Here is a 14004-nt window from a genome sequence, read left to right as displayed (position 1 = left end):
CAAATGAAATCATTTTAGGATATGCACCACATCTCAGCAGTTTACAGAGATGTGTGTAGCAAAAGAAAGTCACTTACTGAGCATTTGTTCACATTGTTGTCATCCCTTTCTTCATAGTAGAAGTAAACAAAGGGGATCCACAGGAAGACACAGATTAGTATGATGGAGTAAAGAGCTGTTTGGAAAAAGGAGAAATGAATTCAAGAATTAAAAATCACAAATTTTGAGATTTACACTGACAAAAGTGAACATCACAGACTGTCAAACCTGCTCTATCATGACACAGCAGTACAGTGCATTAAAAAGAAAACGTATTGTGCTGACCTTCCATTAACATGTTAAAGGTCATGTGAAGTACACATATGAAAATATATTTTGACCCTAAGGACATGTGCATTACTTTTTTAACCCTATTCAGGATATTAAGGTACCACAATATAACAAATTATATAGAAACCCCAAAAGTTTTATTTCTAATACTCCCAAAAATACAGGAACTTTTCTTTCTATTAAACTGGTATGGACATAATGTACTAGGTGCACATTATAATCTGGTGCCACCAGCAGTTAAGTCTCTACTGCTGCAACAGGGGGCTGAGAAAGGTGGAACCTGCAAGTTATTGCTAATGAAAAATTAACATGTATATCACAACTGCTATGAAGAAATAACCAAAACAAATAAACAAATAAATAAGCCTCATTCAGAAAAGTGGAAAGACAGAAAGAGGGAGTGAAAGAGATCACATAAGCAAATGTGGTGATGGACAAACTCCAGAACTAACCTTTGATATTCAAACTGGCTTAAAGAGAAATGAAATTTATGTTCAGATATATATAAACTAACTATATAAAGACTAGGTCAAGCAAAATAAATGCATAAATAATAACAATATTTCATATAATAATATTTCATTTCAGATATATATTTCATATATATCTTATCTTATCTTATCTTATAAAAATAATGAGGCCACATCACAATGAAAATAAATTAGCACACTGAAAAAAAATATGGCTTTCACTTTTTAGGTCTCGTTAAAGTAGTGCTTTTAATGCTCAAGGTATTTGTAACTGCTTATCTTTATAAAATATTTGGCCACGGGGTCAAAATTTAACAAACAATGTTTCTAGTTTCTTTTTCCTTTTCTTTCCAGTAACTTGTAGTGTGGAACAGGCTCACACCTCTTAAGCTGTGTTAACCAGCAAGCACTATTTAAACACTGTCTTAACTATGGTTGTTAAAAATAAACTGTATGCAGACAGTTCATCTGCAAGAGAAACAAACGGTTATGCAAGATAAAAGCAGATCATAGTGTGAGCGGAAAAACATCAGATCTCAGCATCTCATCTGCAATGGAAGAAAGAATTTGCTAGTATGCACCATGTTTGTTGACAAGTCAGTCATCCACATTTTATTGATTTGCATATGGAGACTGGATTCGATGCAAGCACAATCAAGATAATGAGAACTGATTTTAATACAAGATGTTGAAAATTGAAAAAAGAAATAGAACTGATATCACTAATCAGTATCCATACAATGTTTTCTCATACAAATCATATGTTTATGTGTAAATGGGGTCAATAACAACTGTCAGCTAGTAAACCTGTATCATTAGTATTCTTTAAACAGCCTGAACATGTAAGGAACTGTTGTTTACACACTTTGAGCGTGTTAAACTCAGTAATCTATGAATGGTGCTCTTTCTGCTCAGAATATGATCCAGAACACTAAACAATTGATTCAATTAAAGGAGGAATATGTTCTCCCTTGGTTGTTGCTGTGACTATTAGACTGAGTACCTTTTACAAAGCAGATAATAACAATTTCCTCTTGAATGTTGACAACACTAATATAAGAGAAACCTATCAGCTTGAGAAAAATTGCTTTATTCAATAGAGCTTGTGACCTTCTACATGAGGTGTCCTGTCCTTAGAGAAAGGGCTTTGACATTCTCTGATCCAAGCCTTTTTGTTTGTTTCTTCCTATATAACTTTTCTGAGAGAAAAGACCAACACTCAAATGCATTAGGAATTCATAAAGGGGAGGGTGCGGCAAAAAACACTTAAACAGAGAGATGCTATTCCAAGCTGGTAGCTTTTTTTTCCTGCAGCAAATGGATGTCGATGCAGACAGACCAGATAACCTCAAAATAACTCATAGAAAAGCATGTCGCAACAGTGTGCTCAGCAGCATGGTTACCGTTTCCCAGAAACACCTTGAGGTGATAATGTGAATCATTAGCACAAGATGCAACAAAAAAGAAAGGTGCTAGAATAAACAGCTTACCAAGACCGTATCCACTGTACTTTCCCGTGAAAACAGCCCCTTTAATACTGTGCGTGATTTTTATGAGTTAAACTTGAATTTAAAGTTCTCAAAATAAAATAAAAATAATAACAAAAGGTAACATTTGAAACCTTTAATGGATTTGAGGTTCAGGTATATGAAAGACTAAATAAATGCCCTAAGCAATACCCCGGACCTCAGAATGAGAAACTACACAACTGTAAATGTGACTGTTGGATGTAAACTAATAGAAGCTGAGTAAAACTAAAATTGAAAACTCCTAACAAGCACTTAATCCATAAAATCAGCAGTACACTTCAACTCCAATGGGCATGTGGAAAACTACTGTTCCATATCAGTCAAGAAGGTATGACCCTAAGCGAGTGCAAACATGTCCCTTTGTGAAATGAACAATATTCCACAAAAGGCTCTCTGTGCTGCAGACAAATGAATGCCATTGTTACAGAGGTTTGGTTTTTCCCAGCTGTGATTCTGACAGGGCATTACTTTCAATAAACACATGCTCATTGCTCCACTAAGGTATCCATTTACACTCATTTACAGCTAAACAAACGGAGTTCAGAATGATGCCAGGAGCCCATAAATGCAAGCCATGCACAGTATGCAGCCACTGGCATATGCTTGCAGGTTAAAGCAGTGAGCAAAATTAATCATAACACCATGAATATTAACACAATGAAGGAATAGGTCATACTGCATTGCAATGAATCATCCATTACTCTTCATGCAGATCTTGGGAAGAAGACCTGACCAGGGAAAGTTTTGCATATTTATCCCTGTGAAAGGGAGCATGTATAAATGTCCTTAAACCTTTACACAATTCTTGTGCTGGCAGTGGATCCATCATGTTCTGTGGGTAGCAGGGCTGCACTTTCCCTGGATCAGCTTTTCTGAGGCATCCCACAGATATCCACCAGAATGAGGTATGGGGAGTCAGCACCAAGAGACCTTTGTCACATTCCTTGAGTTGTTTTTGAGCAGTTTTTGAGGAGCAGTGGAGTTCACTGCCTTGCTAAGAGAGATGACTATCATCGGGTATGGGTTTGTCCCAAAACAATGTTTTGGTGGGTGGTACATGTCAAAGTAAGAGCTACAGGAGTGCCAACACGCAAGGTTTTGAGGCAGAGCATTTCAGTGTAACAAGATGATTGTCGTTATTCACTTCACCAGTCAGTGGTTCCAGTATACACTCCCGTTTACTCAGTGATCAAAAACAACAGTACTTATAAATTTGCTCTGTGAGGCTTAATGATAACCACGTCCTCACATGACAGTGGCTATCCACTGAGCATTAGCACCTCTTGTTCCTTGATGTAATACAGTAATACATGTTGTAAAAATACAACATGTATTACTGATCATGTGAAAATTCAATACCATGGGTGATATCTCATAGAAAACCTTCCTTACTTGCATGTCAACACTGAAACTATCAACACTGAAGACACAGAGGATTTCAGATATTTATTTAAAACAAAACAGAATTTGCACACGAGCTACATGAATATCAGGAGAATTGCACTGACTTATATTTCTTAAAGGTATATCAGTAACAAGTTTGCTGTGACTGGCATGTGTCTGGGACTTTCACATGCAGCAGTCTACTGCTGTTATACATGCGGACTTAGCCTCTGGCAACCAGATTTCAATATTTGGTGACTGGCTCAAGAGATACAGACGGTTGTTGGAGAGTCACAGGTACCACCCATGGCTCCTCTAGTCTGCCTGTCGAAGTGTCCTTGGGCAAGATACTGAACCCTAAAGTTTAACAACTGATCATTTCAAGTGCTATATAAGTACCATTTAGCAATATTTAAAGTCCACTAAAGCAACAAGCAGCAACTTAAGACAGACACTCTGGAAACCTCCAAGTTATTCTACAGGTTACAGTTCTTTATGTTGAATATGTAGGATTTGCATAGGCCTCTCATATTTTCACAGAAACCCCAGCTTTTTCCAGCTGGCAGCAGACCTCATTACACACACACACTTTGAGGAAAGAGGGTAATGTGAAACTGAATGCATACGAAAAAAGGGACTGGCTGCATTCACACTAAATTTTCATCAGCTCTGTCCTCAAGGTACTTCAGATCAGCACCATCAGTACCTTGCGTAAGGACACTTTGGCGTGTGGATTGAAGAAGCCGGGGGTTCATACCACTAGCGCTCGAATTAGCTGATGACCCCTTTTACCTCTTCTATTGTATACGATACAAGGTGAGGCTAAGTGTTCACTTAAAATCTGTGTCAGTATTTTGAACTGGGAAAAAGGGAGCAGAAAAGCTGCTACCTGGGTTGTTTCTTGTCCTTGTGTGACTATGTTTCAATTGTCAAAGGCCCCTCTGTATCACATAAAACTGCCAAAATAAAACTACAATTTGTCAGTGTTTTCAGAAATGCTCTTAAAAAAAGCATTAGGCTACCACTTTACAATAAAATTCACTCTGCACATGTGGGTGGACCAAAAAAAAAAAAAAAAAATCACAGAGAAAAAAAAGAAACTTATTGTTAGTGTATTTGCAAGAGGACTCCTTCCTCGCTAGTTTCTCTTCCACAAATGGCATTAAAAAAAAAAGGCAGGGAGAAAGCCAATGATTTATTTAAAGGGCCCAGGGGTATTTTGCCCTGTTGCTTAAGGGTCTTATGCACCACTGCTTTGAAGTACTGAGCAGTCCAAGGAAATGTATAAATGGACAGAGGAAGGAGATTGAAAGGCTAAGCTTTCAAACTTAGGGTTCATCAAAGATCACAAAAAGGTATTTGGGCTCTAAAAGGAAGTGGTTGTTTCTGTTGCAGACGTTCTTCCCCTTTGTCGACTTAAAAGGTACACTGAATGTAATAGTACACCGTGTAGACTTTGTGAGCAACTGCAGAGTTTAATAAGTAATGGTTCAATCTTGATTCTGGCATTACAGATGTATTCTGATATAGCTGTTACCTTTTCATCACTGCTGTTCAGGTTTTTGCTCAAAGTGCCCCCTGTGCAATACTCTATACTCGCGCATTTACTCTGAGATCGAATATAAAATGAAACATTTGCTTGAGCAAAAGCTTAACATGAACACACAGATAAATTTTAAAAATGGTTTGAAGTAACCTGTAAATGCCACAATGGCAAATGCTCCCACTGATTCTGTACAATTATGTTGATTCCTAAAAAAACAAAAAAAAAGAGAAAACATTCATGTGAAAAGGTTTATCAGAAAGAAAGAAAGAAAGAAAGAAAGAAAGAAAGAAAGAAAGAAAGAAAGAAAGAAAGAAAGAAAGAAAGAAAGAAAGAAAGAAAGAAAGAAAGAAAGAAAGAAAGAAAGAAAGAAAGAAAGAAAGAAAGAAAGAAAGGCTACAACAGAATTTTCCAACCCTATAATTGCAATTCTATGACTACCCTATGTTTGTAAAACTCTTAAGGCTGATTATAAAGTAAAATGTGGCTGCAGAGAAGCATGTCCATAGAAAATGCACTTTAAAAATAATAATAATAAAACAGCAGAAATGAACCAAATGACAGCTATGTAAAGCCATCAAATTATTTTAAAGATCAAATAAATAAAACACGGGGAGTTCTTCAAATCACTGGACATGCACATACTTATTAACTGTGACCACCAATGAATATAAAACAGTCTACTTCAGAGAAAAACATGCATCACCAGTACAAATAGAAATCTCTGTCAACCCTGTAATTATACTATTTGTGAAGAGACAAATGGACAGTGCTATCAAATGTTGCCTTAAGGAAAATTCATCTTTAAAAGTTACACTTGAAAGGAAGCTGTCCACACAATAAACATGGAGCTAGGTCTCCACCTACTGGCAAATAATAAAGTGAAGGCCGTTATAAATAAATAAATAAAAACCAAATCTGTCTAGTTCTACATAAACACCGATAACAAAATGCACTATGTAGCTAAAATTAGATTCAGCGTATTTTCACTTTCAGTCTCATGCTGCAGCCTTCAGCAAAGTATGACTTTGCTAAGACGCAGCACAGTCCTCTCATGCCGTCATCTTCACAAGCACCTAGTCACAGTAGACATTTTATCACATAATGATGCATCATGAATCCCTTCTGAGTTAAAAAAAAAAAAGGAGGTAGAAAGGTAGAGCTGACTGGAGAGCTAATCTGTAAAAATCTCACATCATATGACCAACAGTCATCTTATGTTTGGTACAGCAGAAAGCAGCAGAACAACAAGTACAATCAACTGAGGAACATGTCAGTGTGACAGGTTAATATTCTGCACCGCTGAGCTCATAATTCAATTCCAATATTCAAAATGTGCTACGATTGAACAAAACGTTGCTCCAAACGAACAGAACACATTATCAATCTAAACTCCAAGGCTGGGACTTTTGTATTCCAGGCAGTTTTACAAGTATACATCCTTCCATATCAGCAGCCAAAGGTTACAAGCACAGCATATACTTACACAGCTCTGACCACATGTGCACATGCTTGAAGCAAACAGCAAATTCCTTCAAGCTTCTTCCCTACCCCTCTTCTGACTTTAACGTCTATGGCTTTTCAGCTGAATAACATTATGCACATAAAAAAGCCTCTCTTTTGCTCTTTGAATGACATAAAAGCATATAATGCCTACTTAACACACAATATAAAACATGTAGTAACCTATAAAACTGTGTGGAATGAGCATCACAATATGAAGTGCTACATAAAACCCAGCAATTTTAGCTGCCACTCAAAGCAATTACAGAAATTGTGACTTAAGATTTCCTCTCAAAGGCTCCAACCAGATGTACTAAACCAATTATTAAGCCAACTATATGTGCTTTTGCTTTAATTTGGGAAACACATCTTGAGTGTAACTACTGTACCATGAACATGGTTTCCAGGCAGTTTGGCCATTAAATGAATTAAATTACTGACAAGACACAGCCCTGCATTGAAGACTAAGCCTAATGAATTATTCATATTTCTAAATCTCTATAAAGCAAGGTTTCATTTAGGGGGATGTCTAATCCAAACTATAGATAGCAAAAGAAAAAAGTCATCCTTATGTATGAAATCATAAGTTTATGTTTAGAGCACAATATATTATGGCCTGAATGCTGAGGGGCAGTGCTGTGGTCTGTGCCTTTTTTGGATTTTGGAGGGAGGGTGTCATTATGCCAGAGGAAGTGGTTTCTTTGAGGGGACTGCCTGGGCATGGAGACAGCTTGTCGTCCTTGCATTTGGCATTTTTTAACAGACGGTATACAACAGTGTTGCTGACAGCCACTTTAAGCTAGCATCTGTTAGAAAACACACGATCTAGAGACTTTGGCATGACTGAATTTGCTATCAACAAGGACAACTTGTGTTATCCTTTAATATAACGACCATGAAGACATTTCTGAGGCACCAACAGTTTTAAGCTTGTAATTTATCAGTCAAAAAGTCTGGATGTTGTCCATGATTTACAACCACATACAAATACTGTGTTACGAACTTGCATTTCATGTGTTTGTTTTGTGCAGTTAATGTATCTGTTTATGTTAATTCAGCTGTGCCAGGGCCCTGCTCCGATTGGTGCGTGGATATACAGCCCGACGTGACTGGTTCCAGCTGGAGGACCCACCCATTAAAAGGAGGCCGGAGTGCCGCGGCGGGAGAGGTTCTCGCATCTCTCCTCATGACCCAGCAGTATACCTGTGGCAGCCGCTGGCTGCATTGCTGTTTTGGAAGTTGTGGAAGTGGAGTGGTTAGGGGTGAGCTGCTGTTGATCACCAGTTTTCTCCTGTTTTGAATTAGTTAAGGAGGTCAGACTGTCTTTATTTTTGACTTTGTTTTGGTAAGGTCAGGAGTGCGAGATTTGTGTAGATTTGTTTTTGTTATTTTGGCCTTGGCTCACCCTAAAGCGTTGATGCTCCCGCTTTCGTCTTGTAATCGGAAGGTTGCCGGTTCGAGCCCCGGCTTGGACAGTCTCGGTCGCTGTGTCCTTGGGCAAGACACTTCACCCGTTGCCTACTGGTAGTGGTCAGAGGGCCCAGTGGCGCCAGTGTCCGGCAGCCTCACCTCTGTCAGTGCGCCCCAGGGTGGCTGTGGCCACACCTGGTGCTTGACTGCCATCACCAGTGTGTGAATGTGTGTGTGAATGGGTGAATGACTGAATGTGTAAAGCGCTTTGGGGTCCATAGGGACTAGTAAAGCGGGGGGGGGTGCCTCACTCATGTTATTGCCTGGCCCTAGACGGGTCGTAGCAACTGGAATTGCAGAGTCATCCTTGGAGACTAGACCTGCCCTTTCTCATAGCAAAGGAATCAAACAGGATTAGTCCAAGATGCTCAAAAAAACCTCCTAATGATGCAACCCAGTGTCAAACAAAGCCAAAAACAAAGTGTCAATAAATACAAGCTAAGTGTGACAACTACAACAAGCAAATCAAATAAATCTTGGTGAACAAAGAAGTGGAAAGAAGTACTGTTGAATAATCAGCCATCAAGCTATCTGCAGATTTTGTAGGTTTTGGATTAATACACAGAATGCAAGAAAAAATCCCCCAAAATATAATAATTATTATTATAATTTTTTTTTTTTTTTTAAACAAACAGGCTCTCATTTGTGCCATCCTTAATGTCAATTCCACTATGAATATAGTAACCCCAAAGTCTAAAATGTATTGGTACATAATATTGAAAAGATTTAGAGTATCCAGAGAAGTGTCTGCAAAGACTTCTCTTCAAAAGTAATATTAAATATCTGTGAGGCCCTCAGGTGGAACTGCATTAAAAATCCACTTTTGAAATTAATACCAGAAAGTAGAGTTTCGCTGCATTCATAACTGCAATTTAAATCTCTGCCATGAAAAAAGCCATAGCTAAGAAATCAAAAAAAATTACATCTCCGCTCATAAAAAGCAATAAACTAAAAATAATTTAAATCCGGTTGCTATCCCCTTCAAAGTTTTTTCATTGTGCACCACTTAGAGCACTCCTGCCACGTTTGAGTCAATTCCTGGAGGTTCTCATCACTTTCATGTACCTCAAACTTAAAATCAGACATCAACTTCTGTATCAAACTTAGTCAGCCTTCATTCTAAGAATTATCAGTGTAGATTAGATTTGGTCTCTGTCCGAGAGGACAGTACTCTTCCATGGACAAGTGTCCAGTGACCAAGCCATCAAGTGAGAAGGATGCTTGGCTACATTCACACAGATGTGCACTGTGACTTTATCCCCCACTGTCACACTACAAATGTGGAGTACTGTAAAGTCATTATGCATCTAAGAGAGAGCTTCTGACCCTCTGAACTTTATCTCATTTAAGATGAACTGCAGCAAAGTAGAACACAGTCCAACTGTTGGATGACTAAAGCTTTAAGCTTTTTTTTTTTTTTTTTTTTAAATCATGGACACTTAGTCTTCTCTGCCAGAGATGAGAGACACTAATCCAGCTAGTTATTCAGGCACATTTCAAAAGACAGCAAAGGACACATGGAATGGGTCACTTGCAGAACTGTGAAGGCATCATTAATGCTAAATGATCAAGTTTTGGAGGAACATATATCACCAGATAATGTCTTTATCAAGGAAGGCCTTCTAGCTAGAAGGCTCCCAGCTAGCTAGAAACCTAAAACTACATCCTGCTGCTATTAAAACATCAAGTCCTGGTGCTAAAATGCCTCTGAAAATATACAACACATTATGCAACAAAAAAAAATATCACACATCAGGTGTTGTTTAGCTGAAATACTGTCAAGCAGCAATTGGAAAATCAATTGCTTTTGAAGACTGTAGTAAAAGTATATGTATGCATCACATCCTTATCATTGAAATGGTCCATATGGTCATGTGACTTCATCACAGACTGACCGGTTTTGTAAACCTGTTTAACAACTTGTCAATTCCTGCCATTTTACATGAAGAGTTGGTAACCAAAAGGCAGAAACCTGTATGACCAACTCAGCAAGCAGCATATTTGATACATTATGAACTTGGTCCCAGTAAAACAAAAAAAACACATTCTCTACAACACACAAAATAAGGCACATTAAAGTATTACAAACATATGCTATTAAAGTAAATACTATGACATTACACAAGTATGTAAATTTACGAAATAAATTACCTAATTTTCAACTCTTACGTTGTTAAAAATCCCAGGGTTGTGGAACCAAATGATTGGAAAGGCACTTTATTTGTAACAGTAAATTCAATTTGTTTATTGCTACAAAGGACAAACCTAAGTGGAGTGCTATTTAACAGATACGACTTTCTTTAATGACCAAAACTGGCATATTGCCCAGAAACACAATAAATGTTTGATAGATCTGATTTACAGAATAATCATGTAAAACTGTTTTCGTTCTTCAACATAACCCTGTGACAAAAACTCAAATTTGAATTCAACCGAATTTGTGATGAAAAGCTGGTCTTTAAAAAGGCCAGATGATGCTTTAGAAACAGTTAGCTATTGTTTGGGCTTTAAATATATCCTCAAGTCACAGCCTGACTAAAGCAGCTTCAGAGCAGGTAAGCTCTGCAGTCGAAGTTACTACAGAGAGATGCCCTGTGTGAAAATGAGTCACCAGTGTGGGAAACAAAGAGCCTATGTGATTTCCAGAGTTAGACTGCTAACCCTCTAGGACTGCTGCATAGATGAGACAGGCCCCAGGTGTTATCAAAATTGAACTGGCACCTCATTCAAATCAAAGCAGAGATAAGATCAAAATAATGACGTAACACACTTATAATCATGTAAGAAAAGTAAATAACTCAAAAGCAAACATTGAAAACAACGCAAACTTAACCGCTGTGCAGTTAATAATCCTTTTATAATTTAAGTGTTTACTATATTTTATTTTCACATAATGACATAAATGTCAACAATTTTCATTGTCTGAGAAAAAATATACTTACTGTAATATCCATACAACACAGTATCTTCAATTTGCCCTCTTGTCTCATTGTTTGCTGCCCATTCCTGCCATGAGAAAGCCAATTATGAATATTAATTTTAACATTTGTAACAAGGCTGATTCATGACTCATGTATAACAATAAATGAAAAAAGTTTGCAATAATAGTTCTCAAAAAATGTATTTAGAATGACAGCTTAAATAAATACCATAAAACTTAAGCTTGAGACAAAAGAAAAAATATTGCAGTGATGAATGATTTAGCAGCTTACAATCACACAAAGCAACAAATTACCTAATGTTCAAACAAAAATACTATTAAACACACTGAACATATTACACATCTTGATGTAGATGTACACCTACTGACCACTTTATCCAACTGCTAATCAACTGTTCATTAACAAAAATACCCCATTAGCCAATTGCATGAAAGCCACTTTAGCCATGCAGTCATGGGGAAGACAAACGGCTAAAGTTTAAACTGAGCATCAGAATGGGCAAGAAAGGGGATTTAAGTGATTTTTAACTGGTGCTGATCTACAACAATCTCACACAGTTTATACAGAATGACGAGAAAAAGAGCAAATATCCAGTGAGCAGAAGGGAAAATGTTGCCTGGCCTGAGTCTCGATTTCCCAACTCACTGATGTGCAGACAACAAACCCGCAACTGTGCGATGCTATCGTGTTAATATGAAACTAAAATCTTTGAGGAATGTTTCTAACAACTTTCTGAATCTGTGCCCAAAGGACTCATGGTAGCTCTGAAGGCAAAACAAGTTCTAATCCTGCACTAGCAACATATACCTAATAAATTGTCTGGCGACTTTATTCAAATGCAACAATAAGACAAAAAAAATCCAACTGAGAAATGCATTTAGATTTTAGGTTGAAGAACAAAATACTAACCTTATAAGTACCATTGGGATACTTCATGAAAGAAACAAGGAATATGTCCACTGGTAGAAGTGCAGACGTGATCAAAGCAATAGCCAGAGCACATATTGCAGTGATAGTTGAAATAACTTCACTCTCCCGCCGACTTTGAAATTTCCGAATGTAGATCCAACAGAACACGAGAATTACCTTAAAAACAAAAAAACAAAACAAAAAAAACCCAGTAATTCAAATAAATCAAAGGTTTAATAATGTCGTCACGAGGAACACTTAAAATAAATAATAGGGCAGCAAAAACACTTTTGGCTTACAGAGCTCTATTACATGTAAAGGCAAAAGAAAACAGAAGTAAATTCAATCAACTAAATGCTTGAACAAGGTGGCATTTGCATTTAATTTGCAAAATGTCAACAGGGTTTATAAAAATCAAACTGAAGCAAACAAGCAACACACTAGAGGTTGGAAATCAGTAAAATTATGCTGCATAATACAATAACCTTGCAACAAAGTCTACCTTTGTAGTGTTATATATCCTTGAAATGTAAAACACACCACTTATAACACAAAAACAAAACAACTGAAATCTAAGTATTAAAACAACAAGTAGGGCATTATGTAACTTTAAAAGCCTGACTGCAGGTGCTCTGGAGGAGCTGATCCGATTATATCATACTCCCTTCTCAGAGTGACAGGCAATAACACAAAGTCTTCATTTCGTAAGAAGCAAAATAAACAGACTTACTAGAAAGGTGATACGAGTGGTACACTTTTTAAAAGATTGTTTAAATTAAGTAATAACATACACATGTATTATCATGCTGTTCAACGTTTAAAGGGGAAAAAACGAACAGGAGAGAAATTGACATTGTAATGGGAGAGAAGCTCATTAGACAAAAAAGCAATAAATGGGCTCCAAAATGACAAGGTCATATTCCAGGCACATGTGCTTTAAGAGGTGAGGACACTGCAAACACTTGCCCCTTCAGCTTAAGGGCTGCCATTCGCAGACAGGATCAATTAAAGGCCCACAGCTTTACGCCTCCGGCTGCTTGCTCTGCCAGGTAATGGCGAAAGGCTCTGCATCCAAATAAGACCCATTGAGAGGTCTGAAATAAAAGGGTTGCTTAGTACTGGGCAGAAAAACAGAGCAATTTATTGGCATCCAGCCATTCTTCTGGAGGACTTGTAATTTAGCCATGTGATGTGGGTATGAATGACATTTGGGATAATGAGGGCTAAAATGGGCTGCAGATTATCAAGCTGAACAATTTTAAGACATTCATTTAAGTAGCCCACTACAGAAGTCTCAATTTATGTCTTGCTGGGGGGGGGGGGGGGGGGAGAAAACTACATAGTTGTCTTTGGTTAAGGTTGGTTAATGTAGTTTTTCCACTTTCAGCACTTATTTATTTGTAATAAAAACAGTGCGTTTAAAAACAAGGAGACACTTTACAGTACAGCTGGGTGGTTTTATACAGGAAAGATCTAACCGTGGATGTTACATTTTTATGAAATTAAGTAACAATACCAGATTCCTATTCTCCACAAAGTGGTGTTTAACAATTCCAATGTTACTAACAGTACGCAACACCAAAATATTCTAAACAGTTCACTGAAAGCCTCTTATAGGGCGACAGCCTGTAAGTGTGTCACGGCTAATGTTAGCTAAAACCAATCCAAAGACAGTGCTGGCGTTAATGCGCTGTAGCCATGTTGCGCCGATTAACACCGATGTTAAAGCAACGAATTTGCCTACTAGCACAACTCGGGCTAACCGTTTACCGCTCCACTACTTTATAAAGCGACTACGTAATGTCGTGCTTCCTTACCAACAGTATAACGGTGAAAATAGACCACCCGAGCACAGACTCTGTTAGCAACGACTGAGCCGCCATCTTCACTTCCTGCAATAACAAACCCACGTGCTCCTGTTAACG

The 14004-nt window shown here is 37.7% G+C and overlaps 1 protein-coding gene across 1 annotated transcript in view; it reads right to left on the bottom strand.

The window, feature by feature from the left end:
* The window catches only part of lmbrd1 (LMBR1 domain containing 1), a 48803-nt gene extending 34799 nt beyond the window's left edge, over positions 1–14004 (bottom strand). The window contains exons 1-4 of the mRNA XM_082557012.1: positions 13897–14004; positions 12080–12256; positions 11171–11234; positions 78–175 (exon numbers count right to left, since the gene is read on the bottom strand). Coding sequence (XP_082413138.1) covers positions 78–175; positions 11171–11234; positions 12080–12256; positions 13897–13962 — 405 coding nt within the window. The 5' untranslated portion in view covers positions 13963–14004. The remainder of the gene's footprint in view (positions 1–77; positions 176–11170; positions 11235–12079; positions 12257–13896) is intronic.

This window comes from Aulonocara stuartgranti (genome assembly GCF_965226115.1).
Source record: "Aulonocara stuartgranti genome assembly, chromosome: 13".
NCBI classification, from domain to species: Eukaryota; Metazoa; Chordata; class Actinopteri; order Cichliformes; family Cichlidae; genus Aulonocara; species Aulonocara stuartgranti.
This window is presented reverse-complemented; position numbering and strand designations above follow the sequence as displayed.